This window comes from Miniopterus schreibersii (genome assembly GCF_964146895.1).
Source record: "Miniopterus schreibersii genome assembly, chromosome: 4".
In the NCBI taxonomy this organism is placed as follows: Eukaryota; Metazoa; Chordata; class Mammalia; order Chiroptera; family Miniopteridae; genus Miniopterus; species Miniopterus schreibersii.
Genome location: NC_138105.1, coordinates 32,457,677 through 32,485,584, shown reverse-complemented (window position 1 = coordinate 32,485,584; position 27,908 = coordinate 32,457,677). Strand labels below are relative to the sequence as shown.

Below are 27,908 nucleotides of genomic sequence, written 5' to 3'. Positions count from 1 at the left end.
TTGTGTTCCACTTATTTATGCATTCATTGGTTGATTCTTGTATGTGCTCTGATTGGGGGATCAAACCTGCAACCTTGGCGTATCTGGAAGATGCCCTAACCAACTGTGCTACTTGGCAAGGGCCCCTCCCTTACCCTTACTTACACCTTACCTTGTTTGGGTCATAATACAACTTAAGAGGAATACATACATACTTCAAGTTTGGCTACATTAGTCAAATGTGGCGCATTTTTTATATTTAGAATAATACCTCTTGAACATGAATAATTATTCAAATAAGCTTTTATTGTGAAGTATAAAATATTTGGAAATGATTAAAATTTCAGTTACAGTGTTAACAATTCAGTATTCTTTACAAGAGAAAGCACCACATTAAAAAATCACATTTATAAGAAACAATCTAAGCTGCATATGCTAAAATTATTTAATACTAATTACAACTGTATGAAATCATGAAATTCAGAATCTTTTTCTAACCACAAATCTAAATCAGGGGTCTCAAACTCAGATGTCTTTAGGGCTAAGTAGGAAACAAAGTAGTGACATGGTCTAATATAAGGCTAGACCAGCAGATTGTGGCAAACTGAACACATTTCATAGTTTGAAATATTAAGCACACTGGATAAAGCAACTATGGGCTAAGCTGGCCTATATCAACTGCCAGTTTGCAACTCTGGCCTAAATGAATTTCTGGCAGTTTATGTACCCAGTCCTCAAAATGGCAGGCAGCACTGCTTTGTGTGTGTGTGTGTGTATGTAATACATACATTATATATATATATATATATACACACACACACACACACACACACACGTTATACATACATTATATATATATGAATATATATATTCATATATATATATGAATCTTGAATCTTAAGTCACTATATTGGGGGAGAATGGATAAAAGTTTTAAGAAAAGGTATTTTGACTTTGAATCAGTTTAGGTAGCTTCATGGATATATATTTTTGTGTGTGTGTGAATTTTTGACATGCTGGGAAGCAAGATCTCAAGTGCTCCCCCAGTGATATAAAATATTTGGTTAGGAGATGAAATTTTTAAAATACCTTCTTTCACATTTATTTGGGAAAATTTAGTTATGCCCAGGAGTTAAGTTAAAATGAAATAAAATTTCATTCTCTTACCAATAGAAAGTCACACAACATAGTACATTATTGCTTAGTAAGAAATACTTATATGAGAATACAGTATTGGTTTTACTAATGCCATTATTCAGAAAGCATTCAATCATATTACCTCACAATACACAAAAGAAATTATGATTCAGTTGAAAATAACTTTTACTTTAATGGGTATATTATTGAAGAACTTTAGATTTTTATACTTTTGGTTAAAAGTAAAGGTTTTACGCTGAACATGTAAAATTGCTACAGCTGAAATGGCTATAATGTTGGTTTATGTCAAAGCAGTCTTACAAAATTTACAACTCTATGCCATCAATGACTTTACATTAATAATTTCTAAATAGTTTTAAAAAATTGAAATGATGGAGGCATTAGAGTGAGAAAGTCTTGTTTAAAAAGGCTACAAAGGCACAGTATAATTCAAATATCCTTACTAGACTAGGATACATATTTAAATATAATCTACAGACAACAGATTTCAAATAAGTAAAACTCAGATACATTTATTCTAAGCCTTGACACAATACCCAAAAATAGTTTCTACTTTTTGAGAATATTTTAGCTCTCAGCTTGAGAAGTTTATCATAAAAAGAAAGCACCAAATCTAGCCATGTAATCTTCCAATTTAAAAAAGTTAGTAGTTACATCTTTTCTGAAAAATAAAGTTTATTTAGGACAGAGCGATTTCACTATGGCCATTAATTTTTTAAATTAAGTCAAAGCTGTTACGTACTTGGCCTAAAGTGAAGTTAGATGTTTTGCAAACACATGGTAGATATATACATAAGAAAATGTTAAGACACAATTTTAGAATTCAAAGTTAACAGTGATTTTTGCACATCATAAGTTTCCATAGCAGAAAATTAAAGGCGAAAATAAGATGGTAAATTCACTATAAATCCATAAAAGAAATAAACATGTTTCTGAAAGCAAATCAATAGTAGAAATATCATATAAAGGTATACAATACAAGCTGATGTATTACAAACTTTGATTTAGCAGTTCTATAAAAACCAATACGGTTTCTATGAATATATTTTAAATAAATCATAAATTAAAATTTTAAAGTTTTCATAATTAGAAATAATAGACTATATAGAGTATATGGGATTACCACAAACAATAACAAACTGCTTCAACATCACTTCACCCAAATATTGGTTTAAAGTTATTCAAATGCATTTAAAGATTATAGTTGACTGATTTGTAACACTGAATTCCAGACTAAATTGATAGCAATTATATAGCGCTGTCTGCTTGTTTTTCACATCATCAAAGATGAAACTCCTTTTGTAAGAAACATGATGGCACACTGGTTACATACAGTGATCCAATTAGTTAGCATATTTATGCAGAAAGCGTTCAAATGCGTCATAGATGGCTCGTCTAAAATTAAAAATGAAAAACTACAAGTAATTAGCAAAAAAGGGGAATATACAGTGCTTTTACTATAAGTTATTTCCAAAATTACCTTTGGCTTGCAACCTGACCTCCTCCCCAAAGAGCTGTGAAAGAGGCCGTACCTGAAGGTGGGTGCTTGGATCCATTAACTTCACCACTACTGGAGAACCTCAAATGTATATCCAGCTGATGATGTGTTCAGAAGCACCATTTTTTTCTGTGAAGCAACTTTTTTGTGCCTTAGGATTTATATAATATATATGTATACATATATGTATAATAAAATGATAAAAGGAAAAGGAACTGGTTTCTTTTTATTTTGTCACTTGATGAATATTAACTGGCTACATAACTTTTCAGAATATAGTATTTATTTCATAGATTATGATACACTTTTTGTTTATTAAAAAAACATGTTCCTAGCAACTGAACTTAAAATCAAAAGCCACAGTTTCCTATATTAATTTTATTACATATTTTAATATTTAATTGGAAAGGATCAATGGGGGGGCACATCTGTAATACTTTTAACAATAAAGGTAAATTAAAAAAAATTTTAATTGGAAAGAGTCTAATTGATCTGGTCCAGGTTTAAAAGATATTATTCTTAAAGCTCATTTTGTTTTTCTTCATATTGTGAGAGTTTACATTTTTATTGTAGAATATTCAGAAAAAACAAAAAATATAGAGAGGGAAAAAAGTAATAAATCCCATCACTCTAAGGTACCTACTGTAATGTTATAATGTATTTCCTATAGGCATTTTTGTTTTAAATCCATACATCTATATTTTGACCCAGTTTAAATAATAACTATGAGATCATATTAATTCTGAATCCTACTTGTTTAGCAAAGTATTTCCCCATATTCTTAAAAAGATATTAAAATTATCTTTAAAACTAGCAACCTGCTAATAGATTATGACTTCCAATATGTTGTGAAGACTTAGAATTCCATCACACTTGTATTTGTCTCAGAACTTTGTCCCTTGTAAAATGTAACAATGAGAAGGGAAACAAAGAATATTTGCATGTTGGCACATAAAGAGATTTTGTTGACTGCAGGTGAGAGAGAGAGAGAGGGTCCTGACATGTTTGTCCACTGAACAGTTTTCCCCCCAGAGTTAGTCCTGGTACATGCTCTGCTACAATGAATTTCTTTTACTTCCTGATGCCTAAGGTTGCCACCTGGGCTTGTGTACATGGTATGAGGAGAGTTAGGAAATGTATGCATGTCTTTTTAATCATTTGAATAGTCTTTTATTCACTCGTACTATCAATCCTAAATAATAACACAAAATATAAAAGCACATAAAGGAGTGCCTTGTGTTATATCTGGTGAGTGAAAAGAATGAACTTTTAAAAATTCTATTCCAGTGTCATCTAAACTTTGTTAGGTTTTGAAGTGACTGGTGGGGTTTAGGGAGGCCAAATAGTAACTCCAGAGCAAGTTGTGTACTCTTCTGCCCACCGTATTTCTGTGTAAAGGGGTTAATAATATATGAAGCAATTGCTCTAGTACTTGGCACATGGTAACAGCTAACATTTATCTATTTCTCAAATGAAGCTTTTAAATGAGCACTTTTGAGTTTTTACAGCTTACTATTATATCTTTCTTAATGCCTCTCAGCCACCCTCCCACTTAGATACATAAAAGAGAAAAAGAAATTTGACACTGATTTACTAAAGCAAGCATGTGGGTTCTCTGATTCACAAATATAACAGAACTTTAGACTCTACTTGAGCAACCTTAGCAACCCTAAGTACTCACAATTTTTGTTTGTTTTTTGTTTTAGTTTTTGTTATGCCAGAAAGTCACACTGAGTAGGTAGTCTACTCACTTAACCAACTAACTGGGACTCAAATGCCAAATAAATATTTTTTAAAAGATCATACAATAAAAAGAAAGGTTTATTATATGCTTCAGGACATTATAGACTTAAAAAAGAACTCATGGACATGGGCAACAGTGTGGTGATTTCAGGGTGGGGTTAAGGGGGTGGAGGTGGAAGAGGGCATAGAAGGGACAAATGGTGATGGGGGAAAAAAGAAAAAGAAAAAAAGCTCAAACATATACCACACTCAACTATTCTATTATACAGCTATATAGTTGGAAATTTTGGAACACATTATACTGACTTTATGTGAACTAATTTAACCACTAGTGATAGATTCTAATGATACCTTTTACCATCACATTTGAATAAAAATAGAAATAACGAAGGATACCAAAAAACGAGTTATAGCAGACAAGACTTTATAAGTTCTAAGAAACACTGCAGTCATAAAAGTTACTAATATTAAAACCAATATTTCTCTTCTCATTTTAAGGTTCGATATTCACTTGCTACTGAAAACCACTGCTAGATTATCCCGCAGATACTCAGCCATTCTGAGAGAAGGACATGAGTGTGTAATGAAAAACCTAAGTAAGTTTTATGAACCCTAGTGTTCCTCCCTATTCCCTAAAATACTTGGACATTGACATCTGAAGAGGGTAAAACCACATAAGAAAGCATGCCTGTCATACGTTACTTCCTGGTTCTCTAGAAGAAAAAAAAAAGGGCGAGAAAGGAAAGAGTACCACACGTGAGAACCGAGGGAAGCAGGGAGGAAATAAGAGGACTGAAACAGACAATAAAAACACCCAATGTTTTATATTTGTTTAGTAAAAAGAAAATCCAAAAACAAACAATAGACACCTGTTTAGACCAATCATCTTACCTGAAGAGTCCTTGTTTAAAAAGATAAGCACTAATATGACCCCCTTCTAGATACCGGATTTCACAACCAGGCCAGATTTCTTGTAGACTTCGAACTCCTGTTCGTGGAATATAGGCATCTTCTTTGGCTTGAACCACTATAATGAGGCTTGGGTCAACTGGAACTAGGTACAGGATTTTAAAAAGCAACACATACACTTTTTAAAAATCTCTAAGATTTTTATACATACTATTAATTGTATTAGAAAATAAAATGCATCATACAATACAGTCAGCGAAACACTTGTCAAACTGGAACTCTTTTGAATAAGTTAAAAATCAACTATAATATACCATAATATAATATTCATCTCTAATACAGTGAAATGAATATTCCAAATAAGGTACAAAAGCCAAAGTTTTTAATGAAATATAAGATGATCTTAGATATTCATGGATAAAATACATTTAAATAACCAGCCTATCTTGCTAAACACATTCTGGAGCCAATAAATAGACTTTTGGAAAATACAAAACTTATAAAGCATACTTTAAAATATTTCACAAATTAATACATCATCAGATACTCTCAATTTCATATAAAAACTCTTACCTGAGAAATTTGCTACATGAGTACATTCATCCATGACTCCTTTCATAAACAGCAAAGATTCTTTCTGAAGATTCTTTCCTCTTTGTTCTTTACTGAGTAGGTGGTATGACTGAGGATTACAACTTGTATAACTTTTGTTCGTTGAAAGTGTCTGATTGAAGCACTCCATCTTAGAAGTATCTTGCAGCAGTAGTCCTTCTGATGTGGCACTTAAAAATGTTTTACTAGATTTATGGCACTCAGCAGGTTTTGAGGACACAACTGGGTCCGTCATATCTAAATTTAAAGTTCTAGGAACCAGACTGTCTGCACTGTTAGGGAAGCATTTCACAAACTCTTGTCCCATCTTGAAAGAATCTGTCTGAAATAAAACATTTAACATAAAATAGGATTTTATTTAACAACCTTGTCAAAACAAAGAGAAATCACAAATGTCCATCAACAAATAAATGGGAACACAGAATGTTTTATGCATACAACGGATTATTAATGAAACTCTGACACGCTAAAATATGAGTGAACTTTGAAAACATTATGCTAAATGAATAAACCAGGCACAAAAGGACAAATATTGTATGACTCCACGTTTATGAGGAACCCATAGTGGTCAAATTCATAGAGAAAGAAAATAGAATGGTGGTTGCCAGGGCGGGAAGGAGGAAGGAGAGTTAATGTTTAATAGGTTCAGCATTTCAGTTTAGGAAGATGGAAAGTTCTGCGATTGGATGGTGGTGCTAGAGGAGGTGATGATGGCAAAACAACATGAATGTACTTAATACCATGAACAGTACATTCAGAAATGGTTAAAATGGTACATTTTATGTTGTGTATATCTTACCACAATTTAAAAAAAAGAGAACAGAGATGTCAAAATTTAACTTAGGACTAAGACAGATTTATATATTATTGCTAAATGTTTGGGTATAATTTAGTCTGTCTCATGTTTTTATTGCCAAAGTTTGGAAATCCATGATCTGCTAAAACTTCCAAAAGTCTTATGAGTGTATCCTGGCAGTAATACAACAGCCACTCCAAATCTCTTTCTCAGGGTAAACTAATGAGAATTAAAAATTATCAAGGAATAAATATTGCCTAGTAAAATTTCAAAACTATGGACTAAGTTTAAAGACCTATAAATATAATTTAAATAAAAGTAAACTTTGTCAAATACTAAAAGCAAAGTCAAAAGATAAAAGAATGATAGCTTGGGAAAATATATTTGCAACTTATATGACAAAGAGCTTACTGTTTTAATAAGAGCCAGAGTGAAGAGAAAGCCCAAACTCGCAATAGAAAAAATGAGCAAAGGATATGCATGTAAGGTAACAGAAAATAAAATAGAAATTGCTCTTAAACTTATAAACACGTTCAATTTCACTAAAAGTTAAATAAATTAAACAAAAACTATACCAATTTTCACTATCAGGTTCACAAACACCCCTGTATGTTTGATAACACACTGAATTTGTGAACTTACGGGGAAAAAGACACACATGTTCCTGCTGGTAGTGTAAATTGACACAACTAGAATTAGACAAAATCTAACAACATTACAAATGGGTATACCCTTTAACTCAGCAACAACATTTCTAGGAATTTACACTTGCGGAATGATGTTTGTACAAAATTTTTCATTGCAGTATTGTTTTTTAATAGTGAAAGATAAGGAACAGCATAAGATGCCCACTAACAGGGTACTGGTTAATAAATTATGGTACGTCCATCCCTGTAACAGACTATTATGCTGCAGTAAAAAAAAGGAAACATTTGTGTATAGTCCATAAACAAAGGGAAGAGAAAAACTTCGTATTTCTATTGGTTTGAAAAATTCCTTCAAATATTAAGCAATAATATAGTGGGTCATTTGTTGAGGGAGATTGAACCTAGGCAAATTGGGAACAAGGGTAGTAACTGTTTGACTATAAATCTTTTTATACTTTTTTACGCTTGAACTATTGGCTATACAATCTATCTTGAAAACTTGGTTGAAGGAAAGAAAGAAAACCCAACAAACTAACAGAACAAATCATTAAAGCCATCCAGACCACAGAAGTATAAAAGGGGAGATGAAGTTTAGTAATATTAGGAAATGTAAGATCAAAGCATCCTAGAATTACTCAGAGTAGTACACAAACAAATTTAACTTCTTTTGATAGGGAAACACAATTTTGATTTTTTAATCCTCACCAGAGGATATGATTTTTAGAGAGAGAGGAAGGAAGAGGGGGAGAGAGAAACACTGATGTGAGGGAGAAACACTGATCTGCCCAACTGGGACTGAACCTGCAAACTAAGCATGTATCCTGACCAGGAAATGGAACCAACCACCTTTTGGTGGACAGGAAGACGCCCCAACCAACTGAGCCACCCAGCCAGGGCTTGCTTTCCTTTTTTAATTCCCTGACCGGGGATCGAATGCACAACCTTGGCTAATCAGGATGATGCTCCAACCAACAACTGAACTACCCGGTCAGGCAGGAAAATGCAAATTTTATTTTATATATTTTATTCTTTTAATTATTTTTAATCCTCACCTGAGGATATTTTTTCCATTGCTTTTCAGAGAGAACGGGGGGGGGGAGATCAATGTGAGAGAGAGGCATCAATTGGTTGCCTCTTGCACATGCCCCAACCAGGACCGAGCGTGCAACCGAGTGAGGTACATGCCCTTGGTCGGAATCGAACCGGGGACCCTTCAGTCTGGAGGCTGACGCTCTAATCACTGAACTAAACCGGCTAGGGCAGGAAAATGCAATTTTTAAAACAAAAAAAGAAGCAAGCCATCTTGATATTTCTTGACTATTCATTACTCTGAACTAGCTCTAATAAACAAAAAGATTCTTGTATACAACCACCAAGTCAGAGGCACAGAAAAAGAAGTGCTGGGTAAGAATACACAGCCATTTCACATGACCAAAACTTATGAACCTCCCTTAAATGCATGTTAAGTTTTCTCACAAGCTCTCAAATATAGGTATCTTTCTGATCACATATGTAGTGGATCACAAGGAACTAACTAGCAGTAGAGCTACTTTATAACCAAGTTGTTAGGCAAGTAATTAACTACCCCTTTGAGGTTATGCAAGGTAGACCTACTTTATAAGAGTGAGGTTTATAAGTGATGTAATTATAAATAAAAATTCACATTGATAGTAGAATGATTCCTTTTCTTTCTGAGATTTTTTGAGATTCCCAGTAATTTTCAAAGTAATAGTGCAAAATTTTAAAATTCATGAAAAGAAATAAAATTCATGGGAAGAATTGGTTACCTTAGGAGAGTAATAGGGAACCAATTCATGATCCTGAAAACTGGCAAATTAAGGGAAAGAACCAAGCATTTATCCTGCCTTTCCTATATGAACTGAACTAATAATAGATAACCAAATAATAGATGACAAAGTACCTTTTTACAAAAGTACTCAAACTGAAAAACGAAAAAGCAATGACAGAATTAGGATATCAGCATTTTGCAACCCTTAAATTAACTGACACAGGCATCAAAGCATCAATGGAGTGCCTGGCCAGATAATTCATTTGGTTAGACAGTCATCCTGATACGCTAAGGTAGCGGGTTCAATCCCTGGTCAGAGTACATACAAGAATCAACCACTAAATGCATAAATAAGTGGAACAACAAATCAATATTTCTCTCTAAAAAAAATCAATAACTTAAAAAAAAAGCATCAGTGGAAGCTTACTCCACAAAAAGAGTGAATAAGATACTGTTTGCTTCCCATACTCTTTCCAAAGAAATGAAAACTGAGTTTAATCAAGCCTCTAGACCTAGTTGCCAATTTGCAGGCAGCAATATAGAGCATGGAGGAACATGCTAAACTGTACCATGAGAATGCAATCAAAAATCCAGACTGTGAGAAACTCTACGGATAAATAGCTCAAGTTTTTCAACAGAAAAATTTTAAGGGAAAAGGAAAGGATGTAAGGGAACATATAGATTAAAAGACACTTAAACATCAAATAAAAGAACTGTAATATCTACCCCTTTCCCCCTTGTCTCTCTTCATTTAGTGCTCTATCTCCATCACTCACTCTCTGTCACCAAAAATAATAAAAATAAAATAAAAAATAAAAGAAATGTAGTGTCTAGGGATGTACACTTGGACAATAAAATCATTTTAAAGAAATAAGGAAGTAATTACTATAAAAATCAGGATAATGATAATAGTAGAGGAGGAGGGCCTTTTGATTAAGACACATGAGAGTGGTTCTTGGGTTGGGTGGTCAAGTTTTGAGCTGGGTAGTCAAGTTCTATTCTCTTTTTTTTTTAATCTTTACTCAAGAATATTTTTTCCATTGCTTTTCAGAGAGAGTGGAAGGGAGATGGGGAAAGGGAGGGAGGGAGGGAGGGAGGGAGGGAGGGAGGGAGGGAGGGAGGGAGGGAGGGAGGGAGGGAGGGAAACATCAATGTGAGAGAGACACATCAATCTGTTGCCTCCCGCATGCGCCCCGACCAGGGCGAGGGATCAAGCCTGCAACCAAGGTTCGTGCCTTTGGCTGGAATGGAACCTGTGACCCTTCAACCTGAGGGCCAACACTCTAATCGCTAAGCCAAACAGGCTAAGCATCAAGTTCTATTCTTGACCTATTACAAATGTGTTTGCTATTTAATAAATGTACTAAGACATATATTTGCTTTGCATGATTTTCTGTATCTGTATTTTATTTGTATTTTATTTTAAAATAAAGAATTCTTAAAAGTAGAAAATAGTACTTTTTTAAAAAATTGCAATTCTTTTTTTAAAAATTTATTTTAGAGAGAGTAAGGAAGGGGGAGAGAGAGAGAGAGAGAGAAGAACACTGATTTGTTGTTCCACTTATTCATGCATTTATTGGTTGATTCTTGTATACGCCCTGACTGGGGACTGAACCCAAAACCTTGGAGTATCAGGAGATGCTCTAACCAACTGAGCTACCCAACTAGGGTCCCAAAATTTGCCACTTTTTAAAAATTTGAATCATTAAACACAATCAACATTCCCCTAACATTATGAAGAAATAAAAAACTTACCCCACAATATTCAAGCATGTGAATAATTTCTTCCTCATAAACTGTCTGTGTATAATACTGCTTTTCCAGCTCCCTCCAATTAATCGATTTACTCAGCACACCCTGAAATAACAAACTAAATTAAGATCAAATCACACCATTTATTTTGTCCAAAAATTGTATTATTATTACTGTATAGAAAAGAGATAATATAGCAAGCTTGAGGTTTCCTATCTTTAGCTTGCTTATAGAGTTGGTCCTTGACTAGAGGTTGGGAACTTGACTAGTAAACAGTTCTTTACCCTGATATAAAACTTCCTAAATGACAAAGCAGGTCTCTGTGCCTAAACTACTTGTACAAACAATGTAGTTTCTGCTGAACACCTGCTTTCCTTCTGGTATTTTGGTATATGCTAGGCAGAGGGTGGCTAAATGACTGACCTGATAAAAACCCTGGATTTCTGGGCTCAAGCGAGCTGAAATGATGGACAACACTTTACAAATACTGTGACACTGCTGGAGGAATCCAACACAACCTGTGAGAATCCACTGAAAGCTTGTGCCTGATGTCCTCTGGACTTTCCCCAATATGCCTTTTCCCTTTGCTAATTCTGTATTGTACCCTTTTGCTCTGATGAGTCTTAGTCATGAGTATAACAACATGCTGAGTCCTGTGATTCCTTCTAGTGAATCACCAAACCTGGGGGTGGTTTAGGGAGCCCCCAAAACAATTACATGTAAGCATATATAATGATCTAAAAATTAATTGCAATTAAATTACCGTAGTGAAGACCCCAGATGCTGTGGACCAAGACAGACATGGAATCAATGGCATGGGCTTAGGCCAGTTGGATACCGCTAAGGAAGCCATCTGTAATATGTTAACATACTCAGTTAGAGAGCTTCTGTTTAAACTTTCTACTCATTAAAATAAAAAATATTTAATATTAACAAGCACTTTGTGTAGTGGTTGGTGAGATAAGACATGAACACAAGTCTCTAAATACTCACGAGGATGTCTAGCAACCTTTTCAAACTTCTAAAGTCATAAATTCAACTACAACATATAATTTCCCCCTTTGAAAGCAATAAAGTATATTAGAAAATTTTAAGTAACCTCAAGACCTTTCATAGAGAGCTACTTCTACTGGTAAATACAGAGCACACGTGCTGAGATGTAGATACTGTGCAGCAGGCTATGCACGCTCATTGCCTAAATGACTCGCTCAGGTACAGCAAAATCACAACTATAAAATCTCAGACCCTTGAGGTTGACTGAAAGATGCCAAGAATTTGGTAAACTACAAAACAGAATATATAAGTGATATAAAATAATGTAATGTGTATGCCTAGAGAGGGGAAGAGTTATTTTTGACTAGAGGAATAGGAGGAGGCTTCATGAAATGGCTGTCTCTTAGGGAAAAGATGGGGTCTTGTCTTCCATATAAAGAAGACAGTAGGATCAAAGGCAAGATAGTGAGAAAGCACAGAGTCTGTGTGGTAGGGAGCAGGCAATATACAAGGCGGAGCAAAGGCAGGTTTACAGTTGTTTGTATAGCAAACGATACAACAGTTAACAATAATACAAGAATAAACTCTGTTTGGAGTACAACTGTAAACCTACTTTTGACCCACCCTGTACTTCAGCTTGACTGGTCAATAGTGCACATGTGGCCAGTGGGGTTCGTGGGGGTTGGGGCATAGGTAGGGCTGGAAAGATTGATCAGGATCGATTAGAAGTTCCTTTGTTCTGTACATAATGGGGAATTGATAAAGAGGCCTGTGCAAAGGAGTGGCGTCAAAGAAGTGATTCGAGGAAGCTAAAATGATAGTGGTTTACAGGACGGATGAGAGGATGAAGGCTGAGGTAGGAAACCAGATAAGAGCAGCGGTCCAGGTGAAATTATAAGGCCCCAACCTAGGTCACAGCAACAGAAACACCACGAGGCAGGAAAACAAACCCTTTTCCACCCTTCAGTTTCACTGCCTGGTAGTTGCTGTTTTGAGTATGATAAGTTCTTGAAGTAATTTTATCAGCTTCACTCTTTGGTAACTGCTTTGAATTTAAGTTTTTGAACTTAATTTTATAAGTCAAGTGACTTACAAATGATAATTTTCTAATGTACTGAGTGACTAATAAGTCCAGGTAGTGAACCAGAGCATATTCCTGGCCCTCACTGAATCTTCTGCTTCATGGAGCAAACAGATGGCTAAGTTAAGTACAGTGAAATAAGTACTAACAGGAGATGAAGTATAGTCTGGAGTAAGGCTAGGAGTCAGGAGCGCTTTTCATAGGAAGCAAGCTTTAAATTGGAATCAGAAAAGCTAGCTGTTATTCAGCTAGGTGGAAGGGCCTGGAAGGGCACCAGAGGGATGCCAGCACCTGGCATAGTTACAGCCAGTGCAACAGCAAGTCTTTGGCAGGTTTTAGGCAGGACAGAGCAGAGATCAGATTGAGGAAAATCACTAGGGTGTGGAGAAAAACTGTTAAGAAAAAGGTTAAGAGAAAAGAATACAGACAGGGAAACCAAGTAGGAGGCCATCTTAGTACACTCTAGAAGAGAAAGGTAAGATAGGTAAGATACGGCATTTTAACTTGAAACTTGAGTTAAGTTTCATAATCAACTTTTAATAAAATATCAAATCCAATACCTGAGATATAATTGTGGAGTAAGTACAATCAGTGTCTACATAAATCATACAAAAAAAACACATACATCATTACTTTATAATTGGAACAAAAGTTTAGAATCTGTTTCTTCTTTCACCAAAACTAAAGTTAATTCTAAACATAAAGTACATTTTTAAAAGAACTAGATTCCCTAGATTTTACAAACACAATCACAAGTAAATACCAGTTGAAATGAAAGGCTTACGTGTCCTCCCATGGATATTCCGGTCATTCCTAGAGGTCCATAACCCTCCCTCTCTAGCCAGTGCAAGAGAGCTGCAGATTCTAAAACAAGAGCTCCTCCCATCACAAACAGGTCAGACACGTTTTTTAAGCTGGACCTTCTAGCCTCACAAAACAAAAAAGAAAATTATTTTTTTATGTATTTACATTTTAATATGTGAAAATTTACAACAGGCAGCCAGAGTTCCTGTTTTTCTTTTAAAGGACCAGTAGCTAAGTAAAACAATGGACTGAATCAATGTAATCAGTGCTGCTAATATAGTTCTACATATTAATCACCTAAAACTTATTTTATAAAAGTTATATATGCTCTATAGCATATAATCTTTATTGAATTTCAACTATTTAACTATTTTGAAGTTCAAAAAAGAGTATCTTATTTATTCAATGATACTTTAAAAAACTTAAAATACTTAGGGAAAATACTTCTATACTTCCAATTTTTAATTAAATTACCACAACTGATACAAGGAAAAAGAAATTTATAGTTGTCCCCCCTTAGAAAGAACTTATTACAACAGAACTTAAAGGCATAACATATTTAAAAAAGTAATGTAAAAGAGTTTAACCTAATACTAGGTTCACATATTACCAAAATTTTAAGTATGTTGCTTGTTTCCACAAAATACACAATTTATAAATATAATAAAATACTGGAAAAATAATTTCTCATAAACATGTTTTGATTAATTTAAATAAAGAACAATTCAACTTGAACGTTTTATTTTTAGAAACTGATTTTACATCAAAGAACATTTCCTTATAAGAAGTACTTACTTAAATACATCTTTTTAGATTCCTGAACCACTTTTAACATAGCAATAAAAAACATTTATTATTTTATTACTAAAGTGACCAGGTTAGAATCTATTTTTCAAAACTTAATTCATTTAAAAGCATTGCCACATAGTTGGCTACTAGATGAAACCTTGTGAAAGTGTACAAAAATTCACTTTATCAATGGTTTTTCATTATATGTCTATGTAGAATAATTACATGCAGAGAACCAGGTGCCACAGGAATCCCAAGTTGTTAAAGACAGAATTCTGTTCCCCAGCAGCTTATGCCCACTGTCCTACCACATCCTCGCAGAGCTCCAATTCCGTAAGGCAGAACTTCTCTTTATGGAAACTATGCTATCCTATGACAAAATAGGTCATACTCATGCTTCATCATAAAAGAACCCATTCATCCTTATATTTGTTTTCTATTCTCATTCTAATTTTCTACTTATGATTATAGAATTTCCTTGATTATTTCTTTTTACCTGGTATGGAAGTTTGAATTCTCAGGTCCATCTCAGTTTGCTCTTTTATACAGAAGTTACTGATGTAAGGTTCTGGGACAATGATTATCTATAACTATAAACCCAGTCTCAAATTATTTAACCACTTTTGATGAAAATAGGGTTAAGATATTTTAAAAGAGAGAGATTTTTTTTTATAATTATTTAAATTGTAAGCCATTTCTTTCTTATAATGAATTATTTGAGAAAAATGAAATATATTGGAGTACTATTATATTTCCTGGGAACATAATATGTGACAGGGTATTTTATAAACATTCTCACAACAATTCTGCACTGGAGAAATTACATAGTTTTCCCACTTTATAAATGAAGTGACTGATTGATACTTAGGCCAAGGTCATACAATTAGTAAATGGCAAGTTACAATTCCAACCTATGTATGTATGAAGCCAAAGTCAAGAGTGTTTCTATTAAACAATTTTTCTGCCTCCTCAGTATAACTCGAACTCTCTTTGTTTTTTAAACACCTACAGAGAGGGTGAAAATGACACACCTAGTTCTAGTTCCAAAGTAAGAATTCTTGAACTATTTAGCCTGGACTTAATTTTTCACAAGATTTCACAAAGTTTACTCTAAATCTAATTATCTAATCATAGGATATAGGTTTGTGTCCACCACACCCCACTTTCAAGATCTCTTTTATATCATGACCACATAGACATGTACTTCTAAACTTACCTTTCCACCACTTTCCAACTCCCTACTTGACTTCTCCACTTGCAAGTCCAACAGACATCACAAATATGTACAAGTCAGAACTTTTGATTTCCTACCCACAATATCTAATTTATCAATGTCTTATAATTTCAACTTCTAAATTATATCTCAAATCCATCACACCTTTTTTGCATCTCCACTGCCACCACCTTAAAGTTGCTTTCTTTACTTTTTCTAGTATATTGTAATAACTTCCTATTTGATTTCTCTGCTGCTATTCTAAACTAAAATAAGCATTTGAAAGCATAAATAAGATCACTCCTGTGCTTAGAATACTCCAGAGGTTTCCCACTGCACTTACAGTAAAATTCTAATCACGGCTCTTCCTAATCGGGTCCTTGCGTTCCTTTCAGATCTCATAGTGCACTACTTTCCCACCTGGTGCTTGCATTGGGCTTTTCATTTACTCTGCCTTCTCTGAGGCTGATTTTCCTCCAGGTCTTCACCCCACTGGGTCCTTCTCATTACATCATGTCCTCATACCTAATACTGCTCTATCCTGCACGCACAATCTATTACTCTTTATCCCACCGCCTTACTTTGTTTTCTTTGTGGTATTGATAAGTATCTGAAATTATTTATTTTTATCTCTCTCCCATACTAGAATATAAACTCCATGAAAATAAGGACCTTGTCTTTTTGTTGCTGTCTTCCCAGTGTCTAGGATCAAATATTTCTTGAATGAGTCAAAATTAACACAATATAGATTATGAAAATACAAAAAAAATTGCCCTCAAAGTTGATCATTTTAAAAGACCAGGAAGAGAAAGCTTATCTTCAGATTACCTATATTATGCATTGCAAGAATAAAAAGAATATAGTGTTTAATTTCACAAAGTAAATGTACTTTTCCTTTTAAAAAGGAAAATGTTTTATCATTTCTTCAGTTAAAGTTTTACAAATAAAACATATCTTCAGTCAGCCTATTAAAATATTTATCTCTTTATCAGACATTTAAAATGCAAAAAGCTTAAACTAAAAATTTAAGTTAACATTTCTACTATGGTTTTATAACAGAATTCCCCTGCAATAACACCTGGAGATTAAACTTAGAAATGGTTAACCAAAGACTACCAAAATTTTTAATATTGCTGAAAATTTAGTATAAGGACTGCAAAAACAAAGGTGGCGTATACTTACATTTGGTCCTTGGGTTTCCTGCAGCCATTTAAGAATGTAGGTCAAAGAGAAAGTTTTAAAATAATTAAATATACTCTGTGTATCAAAACACATTAACTTAAAATAGATAAAGTTGAAGATAATTTAGTACTGAAATAACCATTTTCTGGTTATTTCAGATATGCTGTTTAGAAATCCTCGGGTTTTTCAAATTAATTGTTTTCTTTTTATAAAGAGCTTTATTTTATTTTGTTTAGTAATTTTTTAAAAAGAACTTTTATTGATTTTAGAGAGGGAAGAAATGAGAGAGACACTGATGTGAGAGATACATCGACGGGTTGCTTCCTATATGCAAACTTGCAACCTAGGTATGTGCCCCGATCGGAAGCAAACCAGAGACCTTCTGTGCATGGGAAGATTCTCCAACCAACTGAGCAACACCAGCCAGGGCTAAACAATTTATACATTTGAAGTGTACAATTCAATGTTTTTAGTATATTCATTGGGTTGTGTAATCTTCAATTTAAGTTTATTGGTTTTTTTCATTTATATACTTATTATAGAAAACCTAAAAGCCCCGGCCAGGTAGCTTAGTTGGTTAGGGTGTTGTCCCAATATGCCAAGGTTGAAGGTTCCATTTCCGGTCAGGGGACATACAAGAACCAAGCAATGAATGAATAAGTAAGTGGAACAACAAATCAATGCTTCGTTCTCTCTCTCTCTCTCTCTCTCTCGGAGGCCTCTTCCCTCCCCAACCCCCTCTAAAATCAATAAAAAATTTTTAGAAAACCTAGAAAATACAAAAAGCTTATTAGAAAAAAATTACTTTACCTATAGACAATATATTAATATCTTGGTGTATTTTTTCCATTAGTTTTTCTTTTGTACAGTCTTTTAAATATTCTGTTTTTAGTTTTCTTGTATATCTATATTTTACCATAGTTTTATATTCTATTTTTATATTATAAACACTTACATACACTGCTGTAAACTTTTTAATAACTTAAAATTTACTGAACACATTATTTACCAGGCACTGGGTCTAAGGTCATCAGGTAGTAAGTAGTAGAGCAATAAACATTACAGAACAATTGCATAATATTCCAATATTATGAACCACAGTCTTCTCAATCATGTTGCTATTGTTGAACATTCAAATGATTTCTAATATTTTACTATTGTAAATAAAGTTATACGGATATCTTTTCTCTTTTCTACCACTTTATCTTTTCTTAGTATTTTATCCTTAGAATAAATATCCCAGAATGAAAATCACTCTGTCAAGGGATGTGAAGTTTAAGGCTCTTGATGCAATTATGGTAAAAATGCTTTCCCAAGGGATTGAGCTGATATTCAGCCATCAGTAATGAGAGTGCCCATTTCACATCAGCCTCATGAGTACTGTGTTTTGTTTTTAAAATCTTTGTTAATTGTTGCTTTAACTTTACATTTCTCTTATTACCAGCAACGTTGAGCATTTCTTTATATGTGTGCATCAGTTTCGTTTCTTCTTCTGGGTATAGTCTGACGTCATCTTGAAAATTAAGTTAAGAACTGTTCTAAACCTCAACTGATACTTTGCATTTAAAACATGAGGGTTTCCTTAATAACAAACATTTGACTTATTAATATTAAAATGCAGCATAAAATAAGTCTCACAGGAAACAGAAGTACCATTTATCTAAATTATATAATAGAAGCACAGTCCTTTAGTTTTTAAAAGGCATGAAGTAATTTTTAATTTCATTCTTGCTTAAGTATTTTTTGAACTGATGACTAAATTTAACTGATTTAGAAAAGCTGGCCACTATCTATCATTCCTTTTGATAACTAAATCTATAAGTAAATAAGAGAAAAGATTTCTAGGTATCACAAAAGGATATAATAAGGGTTTTCTAACAACAAAGAAGCCATTCGGGCTTCTTTAATCATAGGACGAGCCATCAGTGTTCGTCGTCTCCAGTAATGCTAAGGAAAGAAAAGATGACATACTTAAGGAATATAATAACCACATCTGTTAAGAAGAGTACGTTGACAAGTTAGGGATTAGAAGTTATAATAAAGTCTTACATGATCTCCTGTTCCAGCAAGATGAATGCATACGGGTCTATATTTGCTGTTCCATTCTTTAGGCACAATAAATTGGAATCTATTTAAAATAAAACACATGTGAATTATCTTTTAAAGGCTTTTAATACAAACTTTCAATTCTTAAAAATTTCATAATTAAATTATTTTTGGGAAAAGGTCTTCAGAATTTTGACATTAAAATTGTAATTGCCTAAAGGCAACAGATATTGTAAATTTGCTTTATCTTAGGATATTAAAATATTCAATTACTAAATAAACACAGGATTTAATGTAATCACTTTTTATCTTGTTCAATACCGCAACTTTATAAATGCTTAATGAAATTTTCTTATACTAGAGCCATTAATGTATATGATTGTCTTAGAAAACAGAACTCTTTAGGTGGCTGCATTCTCAGGCAAGAGGAACTGCTTTTCTGGCCTGGTGGGTGTGGCTCAGTTCATCAGGCATCGTCCAGTACATCAAAAAGTTGCCGGTTCAATTCCTAGTCAGAGCACATGCCTAGGGTTGCAGGCTCAATCCCTAGTGTGGAGCGTGTAGGAGGCAGCTGATTGATGTTACCCTCTCACATCCACATTTCTCTCTCTCTCCCCCTCTCCCTTTCTCTCTCTCTCAGAATCAACAAAAAGATTTTTTAAAATAGCTGCTTCTCTGAGCTTACTTTGCTTTGGCAAGGGACAATATCACTAGTAATCTGTCAATGAACTGTTGAATAGAACATAGTCAATTACTAGGATGGCATCAAAGATTATTTGTTTTGTACTCATGGAAAAAACTCTTAATTTTCAATCTCATAGTGAAACTATCAATGTTAACTACTCTCCTTCATTTTGCATTCTCAGCACTGTCCTGCTTCTTGCTATTTTGAAGATTTGGGGAAAATGAAAACATTAAAATGTTTTCCGCAGAAAGCAGAACATCTTGGCACTTATTTTGTACTTTCCTTTTGTTTCATGACAATGGATTTTGAGACTTATATTGGAGAATAGCTTTAAGTTAATAGGGATCTTATATTACAATACTAACTAATCACACATCTAGTACAGACTCAATAATAAGTTTGTCTGCTCAAATTATATTGTCTTCTCACAGTCTTTTCTAGAGCCCCATGATGAATAGGTAGGTACAGGCCATGTGAGGCCCTTTTCCACAGATGACTGGGCCAGGTATAGGCCAAATTAGGGCAATGAGATTTGCTCTTTTGGTCATCCGGAATTAAGACACATACTAAATAGAGTTCTGTGGGGTTGTGAAAGCTATTTTCTTGTCAGTTGCATGAGAAACAGAGAAAGCTAGTCTAACCACTGAAAAATCACATGGACATGGGTCATGAAACAGAGATAAAACACAATGAAGCACCCAGGAAAGGGAAGTATCTATGTAGATCTTGATGGCTTCCCGTTTCCAGCTTCCAAAGTCCTTTTGAAAAAAAGATTAAAAAAAATAGATGTAATTGACATTTAACATATTATTAGTGTCAGGAGTATAACAAACGATTCAATATAGGTATATATTGTGATATGATCACCACAATAAGTCTAGTTAACATTTATCATCACACATAGTCACAAAATTCTTTCTGTGTGATGAGAACTTTTAAGAATTAATCTCCTGCCTGGCTGGTGTGACTCAGTGGTTGAGCATCGACCCATGAACCAAGAGGTCACCAGTTCAATTCCCAGTTAGGGCACATGCCTGGGTTGCAGGCTCGATCTCCAGTAGGTAGTGTGCAGGAGGCAGCCCATCAGTGGTCCTTTGTCATCGATATTTCTACCTTTCTATCCCTCTCCCTTCTTCTCTCTCTAAAATCAATAAAAACATATTTTTTAAAAAAGAATTAATTACTCTTACCAAGTTCAAATATACAATACAGCATTATTAACTATAGCCACCAAGACTTATTTTATACCTGCAAGTTTGTATATTTTGACCACCTTCACAAATTTTGCACCTTCCCATTCCCCACCTTTGGCAAATACCAGTCTACTCTATCTATGAGTTTGAGGTGTGTTTTTAGATTCCACATATCAGTGAGATCATACAGTATTTGTCTTCTTCTCTTTTTTTCTTGGCAAATCTAGCTAAAAGTTTGTCTCCTTTGTTTATCTTTTCAAAAAACCAGCTTAGTTTTCATTGATCTTTTCTATTACATTTAGTCTTTATTTTATTTATTTCTGCTGTGATCTATGCTATCTCCTCCTAACTTTGGACTTAGTTTGTTCTTCTTTTTCTAGTTGAGGTGTAAACTTAGGTTGTTTACTTGAGATCTTTCTTTTATCTTAATGTAGGTGTTTATCCCTATGAGCTTTGCTCTTAGAACTGCTTTTGCCATATCCCATAAGCTTTGGTATGTTGTATTTCCATTTCCATTTGCCTCAAATGTATTTTTTTATTTATTCTTTGACTCACTGGTTGTTTAGTACCAGGTTGTTTAACTGCCACATATTTGTGAAATTTTGACTTTTCTTCTTGTAGCTGATATCTAGTTTCATACCGATGTGGCCAGAAAACTTTCTTGATAGGATTTCAATCTCCTTAAATTTTTTGAGAGTTGTTTTGTGGCATAACATGATGTATCCTGAAGAATTATCCTTGTGCACATGAAAAGAATGTGTATTCTGCTGCTGTAGGACATAATATTCTCTAAATGTCTGTTAAGTTCATGCGATCCAAAATGTAGTTTGTGTCCAGTATTTCCTTATTGACTTTTCTGTCTGGATGAGCTATCCATCCTTGAAAGTGGAGTACTACAGTTTCTTACTATTGTTGCATTGCTGTCTATTTCTTCCTTCAGGTCTGTGAATATTTGATTTATACATTTCACTCCTATGTTGGGTGCATATATATTTACAAATGTTATATCCTCTTTTTGGATTGACCCCTTTATCATTATATAATGACCTCCTTTGTCTCATATTTTAATCTTTAACTTAAGAGTCTACTCTGTATTATATAACTACTTCTGCTTTCTTCTGTTTCCATTATATGGAATCTCTCTTTCCATCCCTTCACTTTCACTTTGTTTACATTCTTACATCTAAAGTGAGTCCCTTATAGGCAGTATGTAGTTGGGTCTTGTTTCTTTATCCATTCAACCATTCCATGTCTTTTGATTGGAGAATTTAGTCCATTTACATTTAAAGTGATTATTGGTAGGTATGGACTTACTATAACCATTTTGTTCATTGTTTTCTGGCGATTTTATAAGTGTTTTGTTTCTTCCTTATCTTTTCCCCCTTCCTTTATGATATGATGACTTTCTGTAGTGAGATAATTACATTTCTTTATCTTTCTCTTTTGTTCATATATTACAGATTTTAGTTTTGTGGTTACCATACAACTTACACAAAACTTCTTATGTTTATAACAGTATATTTTCAGCAGATAACAACTTAAGTTGAGATGCATACTAAATATGTCAAAATACTGAAGCTCTATAATTTCACTCTTCCCCTACTCCATGTTTAATGGAAATAATGCTAAGTAATTATTGTAATTAATGCTAAATAATTTCAAATAACATAGCGTTGATATTATTATAATTTAAATAAACATAAACAACTTAGTACTTTAACTTTCTGAATAAAAATTCTTACCTTGCAATAACAGATTCAACTGGCATGATATCAGGCACATAGTGGGCCATAGGGGAAACAAAGTGTCCATCTAGAATCTTACAATCTGACTGCTCTTCAATCTAAAAGAAAAACAAAACCAAGACTTATACATGTAAACTAAGATATCTTGGTTTATTATAGATAGATGTTTTTCTATAAAAAATTCCCATTCAATTAAAAACTTGTCTCCAGTGCCTATTATGCATCCTTTTTGCCACACACTGCTTTCTAAGCACATGGTTCTGATTTACACACACTCCTTTTCCCTCTATATCCTTTACTACAGTCTAGTTGGAAAAATAAACTATAAACTCACTTATGCAATGATATAAAATAACTCCAAAAAAATACTAGTTAAAAGAATTCAACAATATAAAAGTAAACATAAGAACAATTTACAAACTGTAAAAATAATTTACTACAATCAAATAAGGGTTGATACAAAATATGTTAGAATGGCTCATTTTCAGGCAACCTAATAATGTAATAAGTCATGTCAACACATTACATAAGGAGAAATGTTAACATTTACATATATATCAAAGGCATTTGCTAATATATAATACCTAAACCTTTTCTCCTTCAAATAGTTTGTTTTTTTTTTAATAAAAATTTTTTATCAGGCCAATAGCCAAATTAGCAGTAAAGCACCACATATTTTCATTAAAATCAGAAACAAAAAACCATGTCTGTCAATGCTATGTATGTCCAACTTTATTTAAAACACAAATTCTAGCCAGTTGCATCAACACCATTTATTAAATAATCCACATTTTCCCCCCAAGTGACGTAAAATGCTACTTTACTATGAGGTAAATTTTCATAAATTTTGACATTTTCAATATTTTATTAGGTCTTACTAGCCTATTTTTTATTTCTGAACCAACAGCATGCTGTGTTGATCATGCTCCAGCTTTATAATACCATTGACATACAACTTAACCAGTTTTTATTTATCATTCCTCCTGTTCAGGCATTCCTGATCTGACTGTACTCTCATGGTTCTTCCCAAAAGTATTGTAGGAGCCTTTTATGGACCTAAGTTCTAAATTGAATGTTGTAATCGGGATTGTGCTGGATTTTTTGAAAATGGTGAGAAAACCTAACGTGTATAATGTAAAATTTTTCATCCAAGCAGCCTACATTTTAGTCATCTTTTTGCCTTCAAGTATAGTTTCAAAGTTTTCTCCTTATGTATTTTAGATAAACAAACTAATTGACAAAGAAGGTAGTAAAAACTAATGTGAAGGGAGTAATTCAACACAGTGTTGGGATAAGTGGGAATTTGGCATGAAAAAAAAAGCAATTTTAGAGCTTAACATACATAGATTTAAAAATTAAGCTGCAACTCAGCAATAAAAAGATGAATAACTCAATTGAAAACAAGCACCCCCTAGAGTCATGTTTGGGTATCAGCTAGTGCCTTATATGCTAGAGTCCTCAAAGAGGAGCTCTTGACCTTATTCCCTGACTGTGGCCCCACTATACCCTAGGCAGTCACCAGGTTAGTGACAGACAGAAATGCAAAACAAAAAGGCAAATATTTCATAAATAATTCTCCAAAGAAGAAAGTCAAATGGCCAATAAGCACATGAAAATGCTCAACATCATAGCCATTAGGGAAAGGAGCATCAAAATCACAACAAAATACACTTCGCACACACTGGGATAACTAGAAGTAGTACATACATCACGAGAATGTGGAGAAACTGGAACTACTACACACTGCTAGTAGGAATGAAAAATGGTGCCCTTTGGAAAAACAGCTGCAGTTTGTTAAAAATATGAGTTAACACATCAGCCAACAATTTCACTCCTCAATATATACCCAAAAAATTAAAAACATATATCCACAAAAACATCTGTACATGAATGTCTGTAGCATTATTATTCACAACAGTCAAAAAGCAGAGATAACTCAAATGCCCACCAACTGATAAATGGATAATTATAATGTCATATATCCATATGATTCAGCCATAAAAAAGAATTAAGTACTGGTACATGCTTCAACATGGATGAATCATAAAACTTTCCTAAGTGAAATAAGCCAGACACAAAAGGCAACATATTTTATGATTCCATTTACATGGAATGTCCAGAATAGGTGAATCCATAGAGAAAGCAGGTTAGTGATTGCCAGAAGGTGGGAGTATAGGGAAATGAGAAGGGACAGCTAATAGGTACTGGGTTTCTTTTCAGAGCAATAAAAATGTTCTGGAATGAAACAGTGATAGAGGTGATGGCTGCACATCTTGGGAATGTAACAAAGAACACAGAATTGTACACTTTTGGAAGCGTGAATTTTATGATATGTGAATTATATCTGGCTTTTTAAAAACTGAGGGAGTGAGAGAGAGAGGTGGTGAAGAGAGGAAGAGAATCTGAAAGAATGCATTCTAAAATCTTAACAATAACTCTCCTTTGGGAGGGAAATTAATTTAGAAATTAGAGTGTTATGATTTTTACTTGGTATACTTTAAAATTGTTTATTTTAAGCCTATGATTTTTCAATAGGAAAAAATAAAATAGAAATGTTTAGTAAAATTTTAGGGAGAAATGTTCTAAATCCAGAAGGAACAGTCAGATGGTGTACAGTAGGGATTTCCAGTTAAAATTTTTTTAGCAGTGGAACACTTCTGAAAAATGAAATCTTCTAAAGTTATCCAACATATACAAGAGATGAAGGAAGAGTTCCTTTGGTTGATGGCAGTGAGAAATTTGAAGCCCCCCGATTTGAAACCCCTCCCTAATAGTATCCAAGGACATAAACCTAGAAATAGTTTACACAAAAACATGTGGTTACTTAAAAACAAAACTATTTCAAATACAATAAGTCCTCATTTAACACTGTCGATAGGTTCTGTGACTTTAAGCAAAACAATATACAAGGAAACCAATTTTACCATAGGCTATTGATATAAACAAGAGTTAAGTTCCTCCAGCATCTCATTAACATTATAACAAAATGACATTACTCAAGGACAGGCTCTATATTTCCTCATCTTCTCTAATTTTATAGCATTTTCATTCTATTATTTTCTCAGCAATTAACTATATCCCACACCATTTCCCTGATGTTATTTAACAGTTGTTTTTGCTAATAACATCTCATGTAGTAAGTGATTCTCCAACTAGAGTACTTCCCTGTGTTACTTCCAATGTTTTTGAAATGTTGAATAATTTACTTTAACCTGCATAAGCCTAAAGGTAAAAAATGAGGCTCAAAAAAATCCAGCCCTAAATATTTTCTTATGTTTTATTACATTCAGGCAAGTATATGCTCCCAAGTATAAATGAATTTAATTATTATAAACATCCAGTTAGAACACACATAGCATTTTAAAAATATTAAATGAAAAATCTATATTATACTCATGTTTTAGTGTTTACTGTTATTATACTCTTAATGTTAAACATATTCTTGTCACATATTTATGTTAAACCAGAATTTCTATAGTTGCATTTACTTCATTTGAATACCTTATCAATGTATACTGGATAATCACTTGAAACCAGATTCTGACATCTTTCTCGATTTCCAATTATCTTTCTGAATTCAAAGAGTCTGTTATGGTTGGGGAGGAAAGGAAAAAAGTTAATATAGCCATATGTTGAAACTGATGACGAGTGAGTAAAAATTAGCAAGTCCAGTTCATAAAACATGTTAAAATTTAATTTTAATCACCAAAGAAAAAGATTAGGTTGTTGGTCTTTTGCAAGCTAGACGTTTTATCTCAGAAAAAAATATATGAGAAATATCATTGTTTAGAAAGTAATTAACATATATAAGACTCAAAATTAAAGGCTCAAATCTTGAAAATTTATTGTCTTAAGTCCAGCTATTCCCATGAGCTACACAGTATATCCCAGCTTCATAGTCATTACAAATTCAGTCTACCGAAGAATGCTCAGTCTCTGGAAACTCTAATTAACTTAAAAATTGTTAAAGTTAAAATCTCATTTGTATCTCTGAGAACTCTTTATTTTTACAACTAAATTACTTTTAAAATAGTTCAATTTATGATTATAGGGGTTAAAACACAAGGAATAAAGAGAGAAAAGAGAAAAGGAAATAATTTCATTTTTTATATTTTCTAATGCTTAATTTTCCAATCACTTTATATTTATTTATAGTGAAGGACATTAAAAATGTTCACTAAAACAAAGTCAGAACAAGCATTCAGAAAAAATGCTTACCTTTTAAGATCCTCTGGCCTTCCCCATCCTCTGATAAAAAGTTTTGTAAGGAGAAGCCTCCGGTATAGAACATCTAACTTGCTCACACCCATCTGTAGTAAACAAACATCTATGAAACAAAATTTTAAATGACTTTAAAATATTTTATTTTAGGGAGCAGGTCAGTTTTCTGATCATTTCTTTAAATATCAGGTAAAAATTAAAGATAGATCCACTCTTAGTAACTTTCAAATATATAATACAGTATTGTTAGAGTTACTATGCTGTATATTACATACCCAGCACTTATCTTACAGATCCTAAAAGCACTCATCACAAGGAAAACTTACAAGTTTAGTTAACTAAACTTATTGTGGTAATCATCTCACAATATATACATATATCAAATAATTATCTGATACACTTTAAACTAACACAATGTTATATATCAATCATATCTCAATGAAACTGGGAAGAAAAATTAAGATACAGAAAAAAAGAACTAGAATGAAAGTAGAGAAGATGAAATAGAGCCCTGAGTTTCACCAAACTGTGAATTCCTCTAGTGTAGGATCTTCCCATCCTCAGCACAGTGACTCACAGAAAAAAAATCAGTATTTGTTGAATAACAACAGTAGTGGCTAAAAGAAAAAAAAAGAAAAACCAACAAGCAAAAATAGTAGTGGCTACTTATACAGTATTGTATTATTTGCCAGGAATGGTTCAGAAAACTACACACACACACACACACACACACACACACACACACACACACACACTCTCTCTCTCTCTCTCTCTCTCTCTCTCTCTCTCTCTCTCTCTCTCTCTCTCTCTCTCTCTATTTAAACCTCCCAACACCTCATACTTAGTACACAAAATTCCAAGTACATGGATTTGGATTAAAGAGGTAAGTGTAAAAAGCAAAACTATTAACACTCGGAAGAATTCATGTGACATTATAATCAGAGAAAATGCAGCTAATATTCTAAGACTTTAAAGAAACTGGTTATTCAATGAAGATTTATTAAAAATAAGCTCCATTAAGAAATGAAAAGACAAGCCAAAGATTGTGAGAGCTATTTGCAAAATACCTATCT

The 27,908-nt window shown here is 33.4% G+C and overlaps 1 protein-coding gene across 1 annotated transcript; it reads right to left on the bottom strand.

The window, feature by feature from the left end:
* Positions 1 to 877: 877 nt before the first annotated feature.
* On the bottom strand, positions 878 to 26,936 carry ABHD18 (abhydrolase domain containing 18). Its single transcript, XM_081135750.1, has 12 exons — positions 26,833 to 26,936; positions 26,116 to 26,200; positions 22,612 to 22,712; positions 18,995 to 19,073; positions 18,798 to 18,892; positions 16,946 to 16,963; positions 13,742 to 13,880; positions 11,647 to 11,736; positions 10,887 to 10,988; positions 5,861 to 6,221; positions 5,270 to 5,432; positions 878 to 2,532 (listed from the first exon to the last, which is right to left on the bottom strand). Exons 1-12 carry the CDS (start codon positions 26,922 to 26,924, stop codon positions 2,481 to 2,483), a joined length of 1,377 nt encoding a protein of 458 aa, XP_080991876.1. The 5' UTR covers positions 26,925 to 26,936; the 3' UTR covers positions 878 to 2,480.
* Between the last annotated feature and the right edge of the window lie 972 nt (positions 26,937 to 27,908).